At 35.4% G+C, this 24,548-nt stretch overlaps 1 protein-coding gene across 1 annotated transcript in view; it reads left to right on the top strand.

The window, feature by feature from the left end:
* The window catches only part of RSRC1 (arginine and serine rich coiled-coil 1), a 449,666-nt gene that overhangs the window by 242,611 nt on the left and 182,507 nt on the right, over positions 1 to 24,548 (top strand). The window contains exon 8 of the mRNA XM_047752433.1: positions 14,161 to 14,212. Within this exon, the coding sequence (XP_047608389.1) occupies positions 14,161 to 14,212 (52 nt within the window). The remainder of the gene's footprint in view (positions 1 to 14,160; positions 14,213 to 24,548) is intronic.

The following is a 24,548-nucleotide window of genomic DNA, read 5'->3' on the forward strand; positions in this document are numbered from 1 at the left end:
TGCCAGATGCTCTGTTGGCTCTTCCCCCCAATGCCAGATCCCCAGGTGTGGAGACCTGACGTGGGGCTCAGAATTCTCACTCTTGTAGATATCTATGATACAGTTACTTTCCTGTCTGTGGGCATCCCACCCAGTGGGAATACGATTTCTTATATCAAGTAAAATGGCCCTCCTACCTCTTGATGTGACCTGCTCTGTGTCTATTGGAGTACATTATCTTTTTGAAAGTTTCCAGTCTATTTGGTTGAAGGTTGTTCAGCATTTGGTTGTAATTTTGTTGTTTTTATAATAGAAGGTAAGCTCAAGTCCCTCTATTTTGCCATCTTAATCCTGTCTCAACACATAACTTCTCCTGGCCTTCACCTTTTTATGGCAAGTATCTGAAATATCTGAATGATCATAGCTCTCTCTTATTTTAAATACTTTCTTCTAGGTCCTAGATTTGGAAATACTTCATCAAAGAGTATGAGTACTTTTAGGACTCCTTTCACATTTCTTGGATTGCTTTCTTTAGGTGTCATATCAATTTAAAAGATGCAGTTTATAAGTGAAGTATGAGAATTCTACATCATTGGCTAGCATTAACTATTATTTGGAATTTTATCATTTATACATTTCAATGATAATAATAATCGAGACTTCTACCAGTGAAATCTAAGGAGAGTTTGACCAGCTGTCTTTTTACTGTATGAGTTATTTTATGCTCTTTCTTTCTCTAATCTTTTAGAAATTAGTGACTTTGTTTTCAAGTTTTAGGAACTGTTTTGAAATGAAGCAATAAACTCCTGGTTAGATTTGTTGCTATTAATTTTACTGTCACTCTGTTGCCATTTTATTTTAGTTCTGTATTGCTGGATACCTTTTATTTAAAATTGTATATCAAAAGGTAAGAAGATTTAAAATATTCTTAATATAGAGTACTCTTTCATTTTCTTGTTGGTAGGCAGTTTTTCACATTTTTATGCAGTCAAATGTGTCAGTCTTTTTCCTTTATTATTTCTTCTATTGCTCTAAGCCAAAAAAGTCAACCCTACCCTCACATGAATTTGTTTTTATTTTATTAAGTTGAACCAAATTAAATTGTCACTTTCGTAGCTGAAAAATGATAGTGTATCAGCATTTCATATGACATTACCTTATTTTTTTGAAATTATTTTGTTCTTCATGACCTTATGAACAAATAAGAAAATATATCCAAAACCAATCTTGAATACACTTACATTTTTCAATAATTGAAAAATCAGCTGCCATTTTGCTGGAGTGGTCAACTGGAGAAAAAAATGTAACAGTTGTCACATGGTAGAGTTGATGTTATCATACTTAAGTTACTATGAAAATATTTAATTTCCCTTTTATAATAGGTATTTTTTAAGTGATTAAAACACTACTTTTGATTATAGGATTTTATTACTGTGGTAGTTTTCACAAGTAAAAATTGGGCTGAGGTTACCTCATTTTTTAGATCAGCATAGAGGAGTCAAGAGAAGCCTAACAAGAAAGGAAAAGGAATCTGATTATTTTAGAATGAAAGCCCAAGAAATAAGGAAAAGGAATCTGATTATTTTAGAATGAAAGCCCAAGAAATAATGTATCGATTATGTATATGTACGTTACTCAGGCTCTACATTAGACTTCTGAAAGAAAAATAGCAACATAGGTTAGAAATCAAGGCTCTGCTAGAACATTTTAATCATGACTAACAATACCCGTAGTTTTGGGCTTTCCTTAAGCAGAGATAATTAATTATGATGAATAGTGAAGTGGTTTTATGATTAGACTAATGTCAACAAAAACCAGTATTTGATCATTTGTATCATTTTCACTTATTACTTAAGCCAGTTATTGATCACAGTTCTCCTGAGGCAAAAGGCTGTACATTTATCCATTATAAAATCCACCTTTTAGCAAAATATGTCTCTAATCTCGTGGTAGTATCACAAATAGGTGTAAAATGTCAGATTATAGGTAAAAGTTTAAAAGTTCTTGCAGTTTTTAGAGCAGACTTTAATAAACTAAAATGTGCCATAAACATACTTTATATTGAACTGTAAAAAATAAGAATCTTCAGAGTTTTTAAGTTTGTTTTTTTACTCTTAGAGATTTCTCCTTTTGTCATGAAACCCACTTTCCCTGGTCCATCTGATGAAATCCTACTTGGAAAACCCAGGATAGAGTAGAAAATAAAAATTGTTACCATGTTGTCATATTTTTCCAGTTCTTTCTAGATATGCATTTTATTTTAAAATTTTTTATTTTTAAGTTTTTAAAAAATATATGTATATATATAGTTTTGCAATCTAAAAGTGTAATCCTAGCATTTCTTCATGCTATTTAATACCTTTAAAACATTTAAAAAATTGACTACTATACAGTGTTCATCATGGAGTTAGACCACATTTTATTTAATCATTCACTTTTGGGGGACACTTTTCTATTTTTCAGAAACCTTATGATGAGCACACTTGCATGGATGAGGAAACAGAAGCTCTTAGATTTATATAGTCAGGACTAGAATACAGTTCTTCTGATGTCCCGCCAATTGACCTTTTGTTTCACACATATGATACTTTGGGCACATGTGAAACCTACCCTGTATACAAATATTCTATCCAGAAAATCCCTTAGTAAGTCATTCCAATCAAATGGATTGTTTTCTACATGTTCATAGAAACATAAAATAAATAAAATATTTATTTGACCTTATGTAGGTTTATCCTCATGGTTGTCCATTTTGAACACAGTGGTCAGGCAACTGAATATTCGATGAATGTTTTGAGGGGAAAAATTTTTTTATAAACCTTCTGGTACTTCTACATCTTGTCCTTTGGTAGTCAAAACACTTCAGAAAAGTGATTTTGGAAGACCTTTTAGAGGCAAAGTAAAGTAACTGCATTCAAAGAAATTACAACTTGGAATAAAACAGAAAAGGTTTTGTCAAGAGAGTTAAAAATGTATGTGAAGTCAGTAAAGCAAAGAGAAATAAGTAGACTAGTCCAGATGATTGGTACTGCAGAGAACACCATTCCCTTCCCAGCAGTCGTGAGATGATACAAAGGGACAGAGACAAAGTCAAAACACAGAAAGAAAAGTAGTCACAGGGAATCAGTTTCTTAGAAATAGCTATTGCAGTGTTACAAAGGATTTTAAAAATAGGGAATATTATTTTAAACTGAATCCTAAAAAGATCAGGAGAGACATTTATGTAATTCTTTAAAATAATGTCTAACAGATCATCCTAAGATGTTAATATCTATGGACTAAAAGATGTGCTGATACTTAAAAACATGATAGCAAAAGTAGTTGGCTATAATAATGCTAAAAAACACCAAGATACTAAAACAGAGTTTAGAACCATATGAGTATTTTCCTTCTATGTTAAAACATACTTTTCATTTTAGAAACATTTAGAAAACTTTGAAATTATTTGTGTCTTACCTGTTAATATATAAACAACTATATTATTAAATCTAATTTTATTTTAACCTCAATATCATGTCTGGAAGTATTAGTAAAATAGCTTGTTTTGCATGGAATTATTTTAGAATTTCTCGTAGGCCTAATGCAGAAATAACTGATTTATAAAAAGCTTTACTTTCTTCCTTCTGTGGGAGGAGCTTGTGATTAAGTTGTCAAAAATGTGGGGGGAAGCCACATTTTCTGAAAGGGGAATATTAAGTAAATATTTCCACTCTGACACACTTGTGTAGTTATTACCAATAAGTGATGGTTAGGGTTTGTTTTTCCTTCCATTTTGTGTTTGTTTTAAGCAACCGTGAGTTCGGTCCCTAGGAACTTTCAAATGCCATGGGCATGGCCCCCCCCCAAAAAAGGGTAGTATAAGTAGTGAGGCTCCATTTCTGGAGCTAGGAATGAAGGAAACTAAGAAAAGGAGAGTGTGTTCATTTTGAAAGAATAGAGAGGTAGTCTGTAGCATTTTCACAAGTATTTTGAATACTCCACGAGTCATTAAATAGTCTATACTGCATCCCGCCAACTAGGTGGGGCTGGACAAAGATGGTGGCCTTTCTAAAACTAAAGGTGATTGAAGAAAAGGAAATTTCAAGTAGAGAGTTCTGCATGAGCAAAGCTGTGTGAGAAAAATGCAGAATGTGTGTGAGAAATAGTGAGAGGCTACATATTATTGAAATGTTGGATATGAGTACAGAAAGAGTTGAAAAATAAGGATTGAAAAATAAAGTTGAGATGTATTGATAGCATTGAAACTTAAGGTGATAAGTTTATGTTTAACTCTGGAAGCGGTGGAGAGCCACTGATGAATTATTTAAGCAGCAACTTAATTAGAATCTTGCTCAGTGAAGATAACTTTAGCAGCTGTGTATAGGATGAAAAAGGTAAGTGGAAAAGATACAGTTGTAATAGTCTACATTGGGAGTCAGCCTTTTCTGTAAAGGGCCAGATAAACATTTAGGCTTTGTGGGCCATTGATCTCTACCATAACTACATAACCCTGCCACTTGCAGCTGTAGACAATGTATAAACAAATAAGCCTAGATATATATTTCCACAGTGTATGAGCAGCATCATTTCATAGGTACCAGCATTGGGTTGTGAATATGAGTTTCTTAAATAGGCCTTGAGAAGGATGTTGTAACCTTAGGTTCAGAGTCAACACTTTAACTTCCTCATCTATAAAATGGCATATTTCTTAGCTTTTGATAAAGAAAATAGCTATCAATAACATTTTTGGCAAACCCCTTAAGCTGTTTAGAGAAAATGTTTCATTAAAACTCTAAGATGAATTTACTATTAGGAGTAGAATATGTGTTGTTGGTTTATCTTTTCTGTTCTGGACCTTACTTAAACTAACTTGGTGCCAAGTTCTACAGACAAGATAAATCTACATTTGAACTACTTGTAATATTTCTAGCTTAGACCTTGATCCTAAGAGATAGAATTATAGTAACTGTTAAAATGAAATGTAACCCGAAACATGATAAGCTGTTGATATGTGTCTCTGTCATGGTGAGATTGCATTTACTTTAAAGGAAATGGGATAGCACCTATACTGTGAATATGTTTAATATTTTTAAAGTTACTCATCTGAAAAAGCTTGATTAAAATGAGCTTTTTAGATGGCACTCAGAGTCTCTAAGATCATTAATGGTAACATCCAAAGAACTAAAGAAAATTTAGTTTTAACTTTGCATAGTCTTTTCTGGTAATTAAAGATTATTAGATTTATCTCTTTTCTCCTCCCATGAAAGTTAATAAACAAATGGATCTCAAGTTATGAGGCAGTATAGTGTTGCTAAGAACATAGATTTTGTAATCTGGGTTAAAATTTAAGTTCTGCTGCCTTATCATCTTTGTAACTTAAGGTAATTTATTTTTCATCTATAAGATAGCATTAAGAATACCTGTTTTGTCAGGATTGTTATGAGAATTTTGTTAAATTAGATGTATGTCAAGTTCTTAGCACCGGGTCTGGGACAGTATAAGCATACAATAAATAATAACTACTATATTTTTTCAAGAAAGAAGTTCATTTTTTTTCAGGTAGTTTAAGCCATCTTTCAGGATGTCTGTCATGCTGCTGAGAAAGATATGGCACATAGAAATTATCACTTACATATACTTACTGAGCATTGACTGTTTTCCAAACACTGTACTAGGTGCTAATGACACAGAGATATAAGACAGTTGTTGCCTTAAATAAGCTGATAGCCTTCAAAGAAGGAAAGAGAGAACAACAAAATGAAAAAATTTATAATGAAGATGTGCTGATATATGAATGCCTGGACATTACAGGAACATGAAGCAGAGAATTATAACCATCATGAAAATAGTTGGGGAGAAAATAAACTGAAACCTGATGAGGTTTTCAGGAGGTGGTGCATCTTGAGCTGATCTTTGAAAGAACATGGGTTAGCTAATAAGAAAAGAAAGTAGAAGTTTTCCAGGCAAAGGGAACTGATAGATTTTGGGTTATAGATAATGCATTTTCATTAACATGCGTTAGAAGAATGGCCATGTGACTTGGGCAAGTAACTTTACCTCACAATGCTGTTGTCAGTGTTAAAAGAAATATTAGCCTTCCTATTCCAATGAAGATGGAGTAACAGGTCAGATTTATCCCCCCCCCCCAAACAACTGAAAAATTGAACAAATTATTTGAAAAAACAGCACTCAAGACAAGGGACATCAAACACAAAAGACAGCGATTCCTGAGAGATGAAAAGAAATGAGGTGAGCCCTTCAGTTGCTCCAGCTTAAGGCCTAGAGAACTTTTCCAGGTCCTGCTACAGGGAGGGAGAACCCAGACAGCACCTGGTGGTCTCCTTGAGTTGAGAAGATGGAATTGTGATACCAGGGAGGGCAAAGCCTCTGGAATTCACAGAGCAGGTTACCAGAGAAAAGTAATCTACAGAAGACCTGCAGAGGATGCCTCGAGTATTCAGCACACCACTCATGAGTAGGTGCATATTAAGAAACTGTCCAAAGTTTGGAAAAGAGCCACCTAAAGTAATTAGAGGAAATCATACCTCCCACTCATACAGGGTTGGGAATATTGCTGTTCGCAGCAACCAATATGGAAAACCTCCTAATTCAGGTGCTTCCAATCAAGTACTAAAAATGTCTCATCTCAATAGTGGGGAAAAATTAACTACAGACTTAGTTGTTCTGGTCCAACTTAAATTCAGAACTGTAAGTATCAGATGGCTTCCAAGTAATTTAACCGTGTTCCAGAATGAAGACCAAGATAGGTTATAGGAATACAAAAATATCCAACAACATAATTCGTGATATCTGACATTTTATCAAAAATTACTATGTATCCATGAAACATGAAAAAATAACATAGTAGAAAAATCAATCAGCTGAAACTGACACAGAATTTACACAATAAGAGAATTAGTTGGAGTTCTTGGTCATGGCTCAGTGGAAACAAATCCTAGTAGGAAACATGAGATTGCGGGTTTGATCCCTGGCCTCTCTCAGTGGGTTAAGGATCCCTCACTGCTGTTAGCTGTGATGTAGGTCATAGATGCAGCTTGGATCTGACATTGCTGTGGCTGTGGCTGTGGCAGGCAACTACAGCTCCGATTTAACCCCTAGCCTGGGAACCTCCAGTGTGGCCCTAAAAAAGAAAAAAAAAAAAAAGAGAGAGAGAGAGAATTAGTAGACAAGAAGATTAATAGAATTGTTATAACTATATTTCTTATGATCAGAGAGCTGTTAGAAAGACTGAACATTTTAAGTAGAGACATGAGAGCAAAAAATAAAAATTCTAGACATGAAAACTACATAACTGAGGTGAAAATTGCACTGGATGAGATTAATGGAGATGAAAAATTCTAGTATATGAATTAGTGAACTAAAAGACATAGCAAAAGAAACTATCCAAAATGAAACTGGAGAGAAAAAGACAGGGAAAAAAAAGAGCATTTCTGAGCCCTAGGACAACTTCAGGCAGCCAAGCACACAACATTCATGTCACTAGAATCCTAAAAGGAAAGTGAGAGAATGGGGCAATGGAAAAGTATAATTGAAGACATAATGACTAAAATATTTCCAGACTTGATGAAAAGTATAAATCAGCACTTCCAAGCTCAGTGAGCCCCAAGCACAGAAAATGTGAAGAAAACTACACAAGGCACATCACAATCAAAGTGTTTATAACCAGTTACGAGAAGAAAATCTTAACAAATAGAGTAAAAATATAATTTTTATTATTTATGAGGGACAAAGATAACTATGGAAGCAGATTTCTCATCAGAAACAATGCAAACTAATGACAGTAAAGCAACATCTTTAAAATAATGGAAGAAAAACCTAGAATTCTGTACCCTCAGAGACTATCTTTCAAAAATTAAGGCCAAATGAAGATATTTTTAAAAAATAAAGACAAAAAAAATGGAAAAAATTCATCACCTATCAATATGCACTACAGGAAATATCAAAGGAAAACCTTTCACTGTTAGGAGTGATACCAGATAGAATTCTGGATTGACATAATAAAAGAATAGAGAGAATTGGAAATGATAACATCATGGGTAAATATATCTTTTTAAAAGATAATGTTTAAAATATAAAGTTTTTGAACAAATGAAAGTAATGAATTTTGAACTATTAAATATAAAGGCGAATCTCTGAGAGCCTAATAGTCCTCTAATACCATTTGTCTGCAAATATTTCATCTGTACACTTTCTTTGAATAGGAGTTTTCATAACCCAGTTTTTGTAAGTAAGGTAAAGGTTATTATATGTATTGTTTTTTGTTTTGTTTTTATTATGGTAAAATACACTTAAAATTTACTATCTTAATCTTTTTTTTTTTTAAATTTTTTTAGGGAGTTCCTGTCATGGCACAGCAGAAACGAATCCAACTAGGAATCATGAGGTTGTGGGTTCGATCCCTGGCCTCACTCAGTGGGTTAAGAATCCAGCGTTGCTGTGAGCTGTGGTGTAGGTCGCAGACATGGCTTGGATCTGGTGTTGCTGTGGCTGCAGTGTAGGCCGGCAGCTATAGCTCCGATTAAACCCCTAGCCTGGGAAGCGCTGTATACCACGGATGTGGCCCTAAAAAGTCCAAAGACAAATAAACAAATAAATAAATAAAATAAATTTTTTAGGGCCACAGGTGTGTGACATATGAAAGTTCCCTGGCTAGGAGTTGAATTGGAGCTATAGCTGCTAGCCTACACCACAGCCACAACACTGTCAGATCCAAGCTGCATCTGCAACCTCCACCACAACTCTTGGCAACACTGGATCCTTAACCCACTGAGCAAGAATCAAGCCCACATCTTCATGGATACTAGTCGGGTTCATTTCCGCTTAGCCATAACAGGAACTCCTACTGTCTTAATCATTTTTAAGTTCACAGTTCAGTGGCATTAAATATATTCACATTGTTGGGCAACTATTACCACCATCTGTCCGCATAACTCTTTTCATCTTATAAAACTGAAACTCTATACCTATCAAATAATAACTCTCCCTATCCTCTTTCCCCAACCTTCTGGCAACCACCATTATCCCTCTGACTTTTCAATATAGACTGCTCTGAATTCCTTATATAAGTAGAATTATACAATATTTGTCTTTTTGTGACTGGCTTATTTTACCTAGCACAGTGTCCTCAAGGTTAATCCATGTTGTAGCAGTCTATAGAATTTCCTTCCTTTTTAAGGCTGAAAAATAGTGCACGGTATGTTTATACCACATTTTGCTAATCCATTAATTTACCGATGGACACTTGGATGCTTCCATGTTTTAGCTATTGCACATAATGCTTCTATGGACATGCATGTACAAATCTCTCTTCAAGACCCTGCTTCCAATTCTTTTGGGTATATACCCAAATGTGGAATTGCTAGATCATGTGGTAACTTTATTTTTTAATTTTTTGAGCAACTGCCATATTGTTTTCCACAACACTGTACTATTTTAATTCACATCAGCAGCACACAACGGTTCCACTTTCTCCACATTCTTGCCAACACTGGTGCTGTGTGCAAGCAGCTCCAAGAACAGGTACATTGCTGCTTTCCATGTGGCTGGGGGGTGGGGGACAGGTAACTGCTACTGTGCTAATAGCTGAAATTGGCCGAAATTAACTGCAGTTTACTTTCCAAGTCGTCCCCTGGTAGTTGCAAGGCTTCAACAGAATCCAGAGTTACAAAATAGTTGTGTCAAAGAGATTCTGCCACTGCAATTTTTGTCGATATGGGAAGACAGATTCCTGGTGCTTCCTACTCTGCCATCTCCCAGAATTCTCTCTGTATATAGTTTTTGTATAAAAAGAACATGATAATATAAAATTGAGAATTGTAGCTGAAAACATATAATCCAGTCCTTATTTTGACTTTGTGAAATGTTGTTTGTAAGCTTGAGTTCTCTCTTTGCTTGGCCGCACTCTTTTAGACTTTATACTTCTCTTTCATTAACAACCTCAAAACTGTGGTTGGCAGCTGGAATGGCCAAAGCTTCATCAACTTTCAGAATTTCCATAGTGGTGTCCAGAAGTTAGCGAGCTGAATATGAATAGAAATTAGAGGAATGAGCAAATGGTTTAAATAATTCAGGGTGTATACTGGTTTATGTAAGGATATATTTATTTTTGCTTCTCTTTTTCTGTATAGTCATCGCTCATAGGATTGTGCTGGTTTGGAATGTTAGCTTTGCCAGTATTTTGAGCATCTAGACATGCAGTCTATTTATAAGGAACTCAGGGGAATTGGACTCAATAAGAGTAAAACCAAGGTCAAAGGAAAAAGTCTAGACATCGAGGATGGTGACTTCTACAAGTCATTGAGCGACTGTGAGTGACCTGTCTTTTGGTTTCATCTTAGAAGCTTTTTTTTCTTAAGAAAGTGGATACCTTTCTCAAAAACTAGGGTTACAAATGGAGTTATGTATGTGTCCTTGGATATCAAGGGGAGGGAAGGGAGCAGGGCAGTTGTGTGGAATATATGGCAATAGAAAAACTACCAACTCCCTTCTCTCCAACAAAGGAATTTAAGCCATATGTGATATAAAAACTTTCAGTAAAAATTCATGCTATTTTTGCTGTTCTTTTAATGTCAATGCTAATATTTATTTTTTAAGGAAACAAACATTTATCTTCTCTATAATTCAATTTGCATGATATTTGTTTATCAAATTATGCATTATTAATTTTGATGTAAGGACTATTATTTTTTAATGGAATATAATTTTTTCCTCCATAAGTTAGCTTCATAGAGTATAATCATGACATTGTGTTTTAAAATATCCCCTCATTTTACAGTTCTTATATTGAGAAATTGCTGCATTCCATGCATTTTTTTATTTGATATTAGTTTCTTACTTATTGAATAAAGTTTATTTTCTGATTCTGAATAGCATTAGTACCATTTACCAACTCTAGATGGAATTCATACCAATCCCTGGAGACTAATACATTCTGAAATAGCGAAAGCATTAGGAATTTTGGCACTCAAGGCCCAAAGTATTTTCATTCTAAGTCAGCTGGTATGATGATACTTAGTTAAAAATGGTTTAGTACAAAATGTTCTTTTAATTCTGTATTCTGTTTCTTCTTAATATTTTCTAAAAAGCAACTATAAATAGCAGTCAGAATTATGGCAACACAAATCAGACTGCCTCTTCTCCATTTCCAGATCCAACTTAGCTACTTTGATGAGTCACACAGCTACTGATGCAAAGAGGCAGGTGGGACCTGGAGGGTTTTAGCTGAGACCTGCTGTGGCACTTCCCTCATCTGGGATAAACTCAAAGCTGAAATGCCTTAGAGGAGGAGTGGGAAAGAATTTGAAGTGCAGGTGACTGATAGAAAAAGACTGCAGTGGAGAGTTCCCACTGTGGATCAGCAGAGACTAGCCCAGCTTGTGTCCAGGAGAATATGGGTTCATTCCCTGGCCCCCCTCAGTAGGTTAAAGATATGGTGTTGCCATGAGCTGTGGCATGGGTCATAGAAGCAGCTTGGGTCCCGGATTGCTATGGCCGTGGCCAGCAGCTGCAGCTCCAATTTGACCCTGGCCTGGCCTGGGAGCTTCCATATGCTGCATCTGTGGCCTGAAAAAGCAAAAAAACAAAAAACAAACAAAAAAACTGCAACAGAGAATCAGAATCAAAAACCTATCCTTATGCTTTTATATCTGTGAAATGAATTGCTTTGACTTCATGAATATCCTGGTGATGTAGTTGTAAGGATCCTGAGATTGGAGTTAGAAATTCTTAGTTTTAGTCTATTATTTACTGGTAGAGGCAAGAGGGTAAACTGCTCTTTTTTCCAGTTTTTTTTTTTTTTTTGTCTTTGAAGTACTAATCCTGTATTATAGATTGTTAGAGGAATTAATAAAATATAAATATGTCTTAACAGATATTTTCATCATTAACACCAACCCTCAGGACTATTTCTTTAGGGATGGTAATCGCCATATTTTCAAGACTGTGGTTATAACTGGGGAAGAGAGGGTGCTGGGATGGATGGGGGTTTTGTGAGGTAGGAGACTTTAATGTTTTTAATATTTTATTGAATGTGAGTACTCATCGTTTTGTATATTCATCTTAAATATGTGTTAATTGTTAAAAAATAATCTTTCCTTATGAAATACCTATAACTTTCCCATGAAATATCTTGACCAATAAAGTGTCTAACATTTTTCTATCAAAGGACAGTGCTTACTAGGATATTCTGAAATGTCTGCTCCATAATATGAGTTTGCCATTCTAGTTAGGTTATATTGCACAAAGTATTATGTTTCTACTCTGTCTGTAAGTAGATGGCAGAGATAATAGACTGATTTGGAATTGAATCTGGCTCTTAGAAGTACTGTTTGTTCTACACAGTATTTGTCTTTATGGTAACTTAAAGTCTCAGGAAAAAGGAAGACATTTTATAGCCCTAGGCTTGAATTTCTGCCTGACAACAATGAGCTGCTGAGCACCAGCTGCCTTCTTTAGCTAGGTCACGTGCTCCTTGATACTGATGTCAAATGTCATTTGCCTTTCATCATTATAAATGTTTGTGTAAATTGCTTGGCTCCTATAGGCAGTTTCATTTATAACTGTTAGAAAGATCACATTTAGTAGATGGCACAGTCTTCTACTGATATTTTGCTATGATATTTTAATTTTATGACACAATTTTAATATTTATAACTGTAAAGCACTCTTATGTTCACTTCCTCTACAAACGTATGACATAAAGTATTTTTTTTTGTTTGTCAGCTTCTCCTTCTCTCTCAATCAGTCCTTTCATGATACTAATTAAATATTTCTCAAATCTAGTTCTTCCTGTCCAACTTTTCTGTTACTACTCCATCCCAGGCCCTCACCTGGAGTTCTTTAAGTACTCCCTAACTGAGCTCCTTGCCTTCTGTCACATTCTTTTCAATTCATCTTCAAGTATATTGCTAGACTGATGTATCAGAGTGCAGATATCATCGCGATGCTCCTCTGTTTCAAATTCTTCCACACCTTCCATCTTCTATGGCAGGGGTCAGCAAATCTTTCCCTAAAGGTCTAGATAGTAAATATTTTAGGCTTTTCTGGCCATAAGTTTCCTACCACAAATAATTGACTCTGCTATTGTTGAGATGGGCACAAAAACAACTATGGACAATATATAAACAAATGGGCATGGCTACGTTCTTATAAAACTTACCTACAAAACCAGGCTTAGGCCATAGTTTGTTAACCTCTCTTCTGTGATATAAAAGGCTATCCCTTCCTCCCTTTCTATCATATCTGCTATTCTCCCATCCTGTTTCTTACAATTTATTTAAAAGCACTTTTCAAATTCTTACTTTTCTGATCACAATATCTTCTTTCTATATCCAGCTACATAATTCCTTTCATTCAGACTGTTTTTTTCACAAAGTATGCAAATATATCTCATAGAATGTTAATTTTCAAATGATGGTATATAAACATGAGGTTATTTAGTCATTTGTTGACATTTTAATAAATGTATTGTGAAGTAAAGTCTTAAGTATTAAAAAGTTTTAACAGACCTTTCATAAAGATCATAACCTTGATACAATCCATGTTATAGTCAGATGCCATCAATATGATATCCAAAAGCAGTTTCAACATTATCAACTGTATTGGATCAAAGTTCATTGAGAGAGTAATTTTATGACAGTTACTAGAAATTAAAATCAGTAACTCACTTCGTATCCTATCTTTCTCACAACTGCTTCTTTTAAATACATTAAGGAAAGCAGAAAATAATTTGGTTTTATGATATTATTTGCCTGAGACATTGGACCTTAAGTTACTATTTAAATTCTAATAGATCTTTTCTCATGTTTCCATAAGCAAAGAAATTACACAGCTCGAGACTATGTTGTTAAGTGTGTGGGGTTTGCCTCATTATTAAATTGCAGTTATTTAGGCTGTTGCTGATTGGTATGTGTCGGGTGATAAATAAGACCTATCCCAGTAAAAAAAAAAAAAAAAAAAGGAAGAATTTCATCTTGTATCATAATATTGAAAAGTGTGATTTGATTACTAGAGTAAGAAAGTAGATTTGCAGAGCTACTGTGATAGAATTTTGTTAAGATATGGGTGAATATTAATACTGATTATGATAAAGTTCTCTAAATTTTCTGATACTCAATAATGCATTAATTTAAACCTCCATCTATTAAAACTAACTTGTAAATGTTTTTTATGGTTGATTTTTAGCCACCAGCTGAACAGGCCAAAGCAAGACTACAGCTGGTTCTTGAAGCTGCTGGTAAGTGTTAATAATAAACTTTATTTAAATGAAAAAATGTGAAATTAATCTAGCATGCTTATAGATGGGTCAAAGAGCAACACATCTGTATTTTCATATAGCCTCACAAATTTACAAGATTTATGTATGGCCGTATTTTACCTCAAATATTTATTGCTATAGTATAATATTGAAAGGTTGTTTTTCACCTTTTTATTTATAAATTTGGCTTTGATTTCAGTTTTAATTTTGATGAAGTCTAGTGTGTTGATTTTTATCTTTTATGGACTGTGCTTTTTGGTGACATGTTTGAGAAAAATTTTATATTTAAGACTGTGAAGTATGTTGATTTAGTTTAAGGTGTGAGTTTTAGATGAAGGTTTTCATTGGTCTAAAGGAAATGAGATAAATGTCATTTTATAATTCCTCCACTTATATTGGGCTAATTCATTGGACTATTTGTTCTGGATACCATTTCATCTTAAAATCCTATATATTTTAATATCCAAGTTGCACAGTAATATTAAGACTTGATTTTAGATTATAGTACCCAGATTCATGCAGACATTAAATACTTTACATTTTTAAAAATATGACAGATCCATGTTATCTTTTCCAAGTACTGATACTTTACTCTGAATCTTAATATGCTCCTCAGAAACTATGTAACTTATTCAAATAGTAAGTTGTCAAGATCAAAGGGAGAATTAGAATAATATCACCAAAGTAGTAAATATTTCTAAAAATTATTTACTTTCTAAAGATATGTAAAAAGTTTACAATTTCTAGTCTAAAAATGAGAATTCTATTTTAAGATCAAAATATGTTCAGACTACCAAATGATAGTAGATATATTTTAATATTCATTGAGAAGATACATATGTGCATATTAATTCAGGAATTTATTGCATTAGCTCCTTTTATTCCCACCCAAAGTGTCCATAGTCTAACGATTGGGAACAGCAGTGTACATGGTATATTAATTTCATAAATCATTAATTGAAATAACTTGACATGTAAAAATAAATATTTTTGTCTGTGAATCACTATGCCACTTCATATTAGTTTAAAAATCCCTTACTTGGGGGAGTTCTCCTATGGCACAACCAGCTAAGTTGTCACTGCAGTGGCCTGGAAATTTTCACATGCCCTAGGCATGGCCAAAAAAACAAACAAAAGTTACTTATTTTTATGTGTTGATCTTACTCATTTTATCTTTAATTATATATAAAACATGATTTATTAAAATGCAGTTTATTAGATTTTTCAATTTCTTTTTTTATTTTATTTTTACTTTATTTTTTATTTTTTTGTCTTTTTTAGAGCCGTACCTTAGGCATATGGATGTTCCCAGGCTAGGGGTCAAACTGGAGCTGTAGCCGCCGGCCTAGGCCACAGCCACAGCAACAACAGATCTGAACTGTCTGCGACCTACACCACAGCTCACAGCAATGCTGGACCCTTAACCCACTGAGGGAGGCCAGGGATCAAATCTGCATCCTTATGGATGCAAGTCAGATTCGTTTCCGCTGAGCCATCATGGGAACTCCCATTACTGTTATTATTGAAAACTTGTGGCCATAGATACTAGTTGGGCTCATTAACCACTGAGCCACCACAGGAATTCCAGATTTTTCAATTTTTAACTCTCCAATAAATATACTATAGGGTAAAGCTAGTTATATGATTCTCTGTTATTTATATAGTACACATTCATTCTTCAGTGGCAATTTCCTTTAAAGAAATATTTCCAGTTTGTAATTAGAATATTGAAAGATTTTTCCTTTAAAGGAAAATATTATTGGTCCTTAGTCCAGAAAATATTTGTTTTTATTAATGCAACTATAAAGAATTTTATTTCATAGTTTTTTTATTTCATAGTTTTATACAGTTTTCCTTATCTTTTTTTGACTTATAAGTATTTTTTAAATTATTATTCAAATGAATTTATCACGTCTGTAGTTGTATAATGATCATAACAATCCAATTTCACAGGATTTCCATCCCACAGCCCAAGCACATCCCCCCGCCCCCCCAACTGTCTCCTTTGAAAACTGTAAGTTTTTCAAAGTCTGTGAGTCAGTATCTGTTCTGCAAAGAAGTTCATTCGGACCTTTTTTCAGACTCCGCATGTCAATGATAGCATTTGATGTTGGTGTCCCATTGTCTGACTGACTTCACTTAGCATGATAATTTCTAGGTCCATCCATGTTGCTAAAAATGCCATTATTTCTTTCCTTTTAATGGCTGAGTAGTAGTCCATTGTGTATATGTACCACATCTTCTTGATCCACTCCTCTGTCCGTGGACATTTAGGTTGTTTCCATGTCTTGGCTATTGAAAAGAGTGCTACAATGAACATTGGAGTACATGAGTCATGATCTTCTCTGGATAGATGCCCACGAGTGGGATTGCTGGACCAAATGGTAGTTCTATTTTGAGTTTTCTGAGGAATCTCCATACTGTTTTCCACAGTGGTTGCACCAATTTACAATCCCACCAACAGTATACTAGGGTTCCTTTTTCTCCACACCCTCTCCAGCACTTACTGTTTATAGACATTTGGATGATGGCCATTCTGGCTGGTGTAAGGTGGAACCTCATGGTGGTTTTGATTTGCATTTCTCTAATAATGAGTGATGTTGAACATCTTTTCATGTGTTTTTTGGCCATCTGTATGTCTTCTTTGGAAAACTGTCTATTTAGATCTTCTGCCCATTTTTTGATGGGGTTGTTTGTTTTTTTGGTATGGAACTGCAGAAGGTATTTATAAAATTGGGAGATTAATCCCTTGTCAGTTGATTCACTTGCAAAGATTTTCTCCCATTCTGTGGGTTGTCTTTTTGTTTTGTTTAGGGTTTCCTTTGCTGTGCAGAAACTTTTAAGTTTGATTAAGTCCCATTTGTTTATTTTTGTTTTTACTGTCATTATTCTAAGAGGTGGACCCAAGAAGATGTTGCTGTCATTTATGTCAGAGAGTGTTTGGCCTATGTTTTCCTCTAAGAGTTTTATAGTGTCTGGTCTTATATCTAGGTTTTTAATCCATTTGGAGTTTATTTTTGTGTATGGTGTTAGGGAGTGTTCTAATTTCATTCTTTTCCATGTGGCTGTCCAGTTTCCCCAGCACCACTTATTGAACAAGCTGTCCTTTCTCCAGTGTATATTCTTGCCTCCTTTGTCAAAGATTACTTGGCTGTAGGTGCGTGGGTTTAATTCTGGGCTTTCTATCCTGTTCCACTGATCTATATTTCTGTTGGGTTTTGATGACTGTTGCTTTGTAGTATAGTCTGAAGTCAGGCAGCCTGATTTCTCCAGTTCCATTTTTCTTTTTCAGGATGTCTTTGGCTATTCTGGGTCTTTTGAGCTTCCAGACAAACTTTAAAATATTTTGTTCTAGTTCTGTGAAACATGTCCTTGGTAATTTGATAGGGATTGCATTGAATCTGTAGATTGCCTTAGGTAGTATAATCATTTTGATAATATTGACTCTTCCAATCCAAGAGCATAGTATATCTTTCCATCTATTTGTGTCATCTTTGACTTCTTTTGTCAGTGTCATAGTTTTCAGAGTACAGGACTTTTGTCTCTTTAGGTAGGTTTACTCCTAAGTATTTTATGCATTTGGATGCAAGGGTAAGTGAGATTGCTTCCCTAATTTCTCTTTCTGCTCTTTCACTGTTAGTGTATAGAAATGCCATTGATTTCTGTGTATTAATTTTGTATCCTGTGACTTTGCCAAATTCATGGATGAGCTCTAACACTTTTATGGTAGAGTCTTTAGGATTCTCTAGGTATAGTATCATGTCATCTGCAGATAGGGATAGTTTTACTTCTTCCTTTCCAATTTGGATTCCTTTTATTTCTTTTACTTCTCTGATTGCTGTGGCTAGGACATCCAAAACCATGTTGAATAGTAGTGGCGAGAGCAAACATCCTTGTCTTATTTCTGATCTCAGTGGGAATTCCTTCAGCTTTTCACCATTGAGAATGATGTTAGCTGTGAATTTGTCATATATGGCCTTTATTATGTTGAGGTAGGTTCCCTTTATGCCCACTCTCTGAAGGGTTTTTATGTGAAATGTGTGTTGGATTTTGTCAAAGGCTTTTCCTGCATCTATTGAGAGGATCATATGGTTTTTATTCTTCAGTTTGTTAATGTGGTGTATCACACTGATGGATTTGCAGATATTGAAGAACCCTTGCATCCCTGGGATAAATCCCACTGGATCATGATGAACAATCCTTTTAATGCATTTTTGGATGCAGTTTGCTAGTATTTTGTTGAGGATTTTTGCATCGATGTTCATCAGGGAAATTGGGCTGTAGTTTTCTTTGTTTGTGGTATCTTTGTCTGGTTTTGGTATCAGGGTGATGGTGGCCTCATAGAATGAGTTTGGGAGTATCCCTTCCTCTGCAATTTTTGGGAATACTTTCAGAAGGAGAGGTGTTAGCTCTTCTCTAAATGTTTGACAGAATTCACCTGTGAAGCCATCTAGTCCTGGACTTTTGTTTGTTGGAAGATTTTTCATCCCAGTTTCAATTTCAGTACTTGTGATTGGTCCATTCATCTTTTCTATTTCATCTTGGTTTAGTCTTGGAAGATTGTACTTTTCTAAGAATGTGTCCATTTTTTCTAGGTTTTCGGTTTTATTGGCGTACAGTTGCATATAGTATGATACTTTGTATTTCTGTGATGTCCGTTGTTACTTCTCCTTTTTCATTTCTAATTTTATTGATTTGAGTCCTCTTTCTTTTTTGCTTGATAAGTCTGGCTAAGGGTTTATCAATTTTGTTGATCTTTTCAAAGAACCAGCTTTTTGTTTCATTGGTCTTTTCTATGGTTTTCTTTGTTTCTATTTCATTGATTTCTGCCCTGATCTTTATGATTTCTTTCCTTCTACTAACTTTAGATCTTGTCTGTTCTTCTCTCTCCAGCTGCTTTAGATGTAAGGTTAGCTTGTTCATTTGAGCTTTTTCTTGTTTTCTGAGGTAGGCTTGTATTGCTATAAACTTTCCTCTTAGAATGGCTTTTTCTGCATGCCATAGGTTTTGGAGTGTCGTATCTTTGTTATCATTTGCTTCTAGGTATTTTTTAATTTCCTCTTTGATTTCTTCAGTAATCCATTGATTGTTTAGTAGCATGTTGTTTATTCTCCATGTGTTTATGTTTTTTTGCATTTTTTTTCTTGTCATTGAATTCCAGTCGTATAGTGTAGTGGTCTGAAAAGATGCTTAATATGATTTCAATTTTCTTATAGTTAGCGAGGTTTGATGTGTAGCCCAGGATGTGGTCAATCTTAGAGAATGTTCCATGTGCACTTGAGAAGAAGGTGTATTCTGTTGCTTTTGGATGGAATGTCCTATAAATATCTATTAAGTCCATCTGTTCTAATGCTTCATTCAGGGCCTGTGTTTCCTTATTGATTTTCTGTCTGGATAATCTGTCCATTGCTCTAAGTGGGGTGTTAAAGCCCCCCACTATTATTGTGTTGTTGTCAATTTGTCCTTTTAAGGTTGTTAGTAGTTGCCTTATATATTGTGGTGAACCCATGTTGGGTGCGTAGATATTTAAAATTGTTATATCTTCTTCTTGGATTGATCCTTTGATCATTATGTAGTGACCTTCCTTGTCTCTTAAAATATTCTTCATTTTAAAGTCTATTTTGTCTGATATGAGTATTGCTACTCCAGCTTTCTTTTGATCCCCATTTGCATGAAATATTTTCTTCCATCCTCTCACATTCAATTTGTATGTGTCCCTAGAAGTGAAGTGGGTCTTTTGAAGACAGCACGTATATGGGTCTTGGTTTTGTATCCATTCAGCCAGTCTGTGTCTTTTGGTTGGGGTGTTTAGTCCATTAACATTTAAGTAAATTATTGATATGTATGTTCTTATTGCCATTTTATTAATTGCTTTGGATTTGTTTTTGTTGCTCTTTTTTCTTCCCTTCTTCTCTCATCCTCTCCTCTTCTGGTTTGATGACTATCTTAGTGTTGTATTTGAGTTGATTTTTCTTTGTGTATCAATTGTAGATTTTTGGTTTGTAGTTACTCGGAAGTTTTGATGTAAGAGTGTATATGTATTTGAGATTGTTTTATGTTGTTGGTCTCTTAATTGCAAGTACATCTCCAGTGTTCTGCATTTGTACCCACCTCTTCTCATGATTTCTGATTTTGGTGGTATAATTGTGCATGGATGTTTTCATATCTTTACTGTATATATACCTTTACTGGTGAGCCTTGTCATGTGTGGAATTTTCGTTTCCTGTTGCTATGTTTTCTTTTCTGCCTAGAGAAGTTCCTTTAGCATTTGTTGTAAGGCTGGTTTAGTGTTGCTGAATCCTCTCAACTTTTGCTTATCTGTGAAGTTTTTGATTTCTCCTTCAAATCTGAATGGGAGCCCTGCTAGGTAAAATAATCTTGGTTGGAGGTTTATTCCTTTCATCGCATTAAGTATATCATCCCACTCCCTTCCTCCCTGCAGAGTTTCTGCTGAAAAATCTGCCCATAACCTTATTGGGATTCCCTTGTATGCTATTTGTTTCTTTTCCCTAGTTGCTCTCAGTATTTTCTCTTTGTCTTTAATTTTGGTCAGTTTGATTAATATGTTTCTCGGTATATTCTTCCTTGGGTTTATTTTATATGGTACTCATTGTACTTGCTGGATTTGAGTGAGTGGTTCCTTTCCCATGTGAGGAAAGTTTTCAGCTATTATCTCTTGGAATATTTTTTCTGTCCCCTTCTCTCTCTCTTCTCCTTCTGGCACCCCTATAATACGGATGTTGGTGCATTTAACATTGTCCCAGAGTTGTCTGAGACTCTCTTCATTTTTTTTCAATCTTTTTTTCTTTTCTGTTCTGCGCCTGTAATTTCTACTATCTGTTCTCCACCTCACTTATTCATTCTTCTGCCTCCTGTATTCTGCTGTTAGCTGCTTCTAGTGAATTTTTTATTTCAGTTATTGTATTTTGCATCTCTTCTTGCTTAAGTTTTATATCTCATATCTCTTTGCTCAGTGTTTTCCTGTAAGTTATCCATCTTTGCCTCCAGTTTATTTCCAATGTCTTGCATCATCTTCAGTATCAACAGTCTAAAGTCTTTTTTCCTGAAGGCTGAGAATCTCCTCCTCGCTTAGCTGATTTTCTGGGGTGTTTCCTTTCTCCCTCTTCAGAGTTATAGTTCTCTGTCTTTTCATTTTTATAGGTTTTTGGTGTGGTGACCTTTTTATAGATAATAGAGCTGTAGCCTCTCTTACTTCTGGCGTCTGCCCCCCTTGTGGCTGAAGTCGGTATGGGGGGCTTGCTGTAGGCTTCCTGATGGGAGGGGCTGATGCCTGCCCACTGGTAGGTGGAGCTGATTCTAATCCCTCTTGTGGGTGGGGCTTAGTCTCTCGATGGGATTAGAGGCAGCTGTGTGCCTGAGGGGTCTTTAGGTAGCCTGTTTACTGAGGGGTGGGGCTGTGATCCCACCTGGATTGTTGTTTGCCCTGGGGCTTCTCAGTGCTGTCTTACTAGTGGGGTCAGATTTTTCCAAAATGGCCACCTCCAGAGAAAGGCATGCTGCTGAATATTCCCGAGAGCTTTGCTTTCAATGTCCTTCCCTGACAACAAGCCACATTTACCCCTGTTTTCCCAGGAGGTCCTCCAAGAACTGCAGTTAGGTTTGACCCAGATTTCTATGGAGACTTTGCTTTGCCCTGGGACCCAGTGCACGTGAAAGTCTGTGCGTGTCTTTCAAGAAAGGGGTCTCCATTTCCCTCAGTCCTGTGGAGCTCCTGTGCACAAGCCCCACTGGCCTTCAATGCCAAATGCTCCAGGGGCTCTTTCTCCCAGTGCCAGATCCCCACATGTGAGAGTTTGATGTGGGCCTCAGCACTATCACTCCTATAGGTGAATCTCTGTGAGCCAGTTAGTTTCCTGTCTGTGGGGCTTCCCAACAAGAAGGTATGGGGTTGTTTATATCATGGAATTGCCCCTCCTTCCTCTTGATGTGGCCTCCTCTTTGTCTTCTGGAGTAGGATATCTTTTTTAAGGTTTCCGGTCCATTGGGGTGAAGAATGCTCAGCCTTTAGTTGTAAATTTTGTTGTTTTTAGGAGAGAAGTTGAGCTCCAGTCCTTCTATTCCACCATCTTAATCCCATCTCCTTCCTTATCTTTTGATATGACTTTGAAGCATATTATTAAACAGATCTGACAGTACAAACCTCATAGTGTATATCTTGCTTATATCAGTCCCAGCTGTCAACCCTTGTTTTTAATTTTATATTTTAAATTTTATTAGGGATAAATAGGGAAGTTCTATGAATTTGACAAACATGCAAAATATTATGACAATTTTGAAATTAAAGAATTTACATTTGCTCCCGTAATCAAAGTACAGACCTTAATTAGATGTAGCATTATTTATTTAATCATTTTCTTCTTAGTGAACATTTATATTATCTTTAACTTTTCTCTCTTATCAATAACACTATGATGCAAATCTTGTTTTAAATTGTATTCTATATGAAATATAAAAATACGTTATTTCCTTGGAATTGATTATAGAAATGAATTTATGATGTTAGAAGATTTTAATATTTAGAGTAACTTTTTATACATTTTTACTATATTGTTTTATAAAAGTATTGTGCTACTTTCAGTTGTCACTGGTTAAGAAACCATTTTGCCAGATTTTGCTTTATGTTGCCAGTCTCACGAATGCATTGCCTTATAACATGAAAAAACATATGACCCTTTGAGAAAAATCCAGTATTGTAATTTTTCTTTTTTTTTTGTCTTTTTAGGGCTGCACCCATGGCATGTGGAGGTTCCCAGACTAGGGGTCAAATTGGAGCTGCAGCCTATACCACTGCCACAGCAAAACAGGATCCTAGCCCCGTCTGTGACTTACACCACAGCTCACAGCAACACTAGCTCATTAACCCACTGAGTGAGGCCAGGGATTGAACCTGCATCCTACAAGGATCCTAGTCAGATCTGTTTCCACTGAGCCATGACAAGAACTCTCATTATTATTATTAATGGGAACTTGTGGCCTTGGGGAAGGGAAGTAGATGGATGGATGGATGGATACGGAAGCCATAATCAAATATAGAACTTATTGTCAAGGTTCTAGATCTCTGTTTCAGTGTTGAATCGAGGTGTTCATTGTATTATTAAAAATAAACACAATACAACATTGTCAGTCAGCAAAACTCCAATGTAAATAAATAAATAAATTTTCCATTGGAGCATCATATTTTGATACCATTAAAACAGAACAAACAAACAAAAAATACATGGGAGGTGTTAAGAAAAAAAAACATGCAAAATAAAGTAGAGGGGAATAGAAGATGTACATGAGCTCAGTTTGTTAAGGCTTGTGGAAAAATTCTAGCCTGGTCCTAAGATTGAGGTAGCTGTGTCTGATAGCTCCCATTCTGTCTCATTGGAGTTTACTTTAGTTCCCAGGGAAAACACCCTCAGCTTTGGGGCCTAAAAATTAGGCACAGGGAAGAACTTAATGCTGTATGCTAGATTCTTGAGGCAGGATTTATTTCAGCCTTATTGTTGCCATAATCTGGTAGATAGGTTCATATGTAGAAATCTTGCTAATTAGACTTAAGTCTTTTACTCTCTGGGTCCTAGAAGAAAGTTTCATATATAACCATTACATTGTTATTGATTTAGTAAATGTTAATAATGCTCTTGGTTTGGAATTAACATATATTTGGAATTAACATACATTAAGGCAACAATTATTAGTGGTATGATTTTGAAAAACATATGTATGAGTAAAGTAATATTAAGCAAAATGTAACCACAGGGTTATCATGTATCTTGTGCTAAACATGAATTTGTAGTCAGAGATTTTATTGTACTTGTTAGCATATTTCGTATGTACTAAACTGTTAGCATTTTTATACTTTGCTATGCTTAGTCTTCAGATTTAGGTAGAATCTTTTTTCAGGTTTATTGCCAAATTGCAGTTGAAATGAAATTTCACATCTTTTGTTTAACTTTTCATTTGAAGGTGGTGTGTAGCTTTAGGTTTTGCCCAGAGTTTTGTGTGTGTGTGTGTGTGTGTGTGTGTGTGTGTGTGTGTGTGTTCCTACAAATGCAGTAGGACACAGAAGCTTGTAAACCTGTTATAATTTTTTTTTTGTCTTTTTGCTATTTGTTGGGCCGCTCCCACGGCATATGGAGGTTCCCAGGCTAGGGGTCTAATCGGAGCTGCAGCCACCGGCCTACACCAGAGCCACAGCAACGCCGGATCCGAGCCGCATCTGCAACCTACACCACAGCTCACGTCAACGCCGGATTGTTAACCCACTGAACAAGGGCAGGGATCGAACCCGCAACCTCATGGTTCCTGG

The sequence above is a fragment of the Phacochoerus africanus genome, chromosome 1 (genome assembly GCF_016906955.1).
Source record: "Phacochoerus africanus isolate WHEZ1 chromosome 1, ROS_Pafr_v1, whole genome shotgun sequence".
Lineage (NCBI taxonomy): Eukaryota > Metazoa > Chordata > Mammalia > Artiodactyla > Suidae > Phacochoerus > Phacochoerus africanus.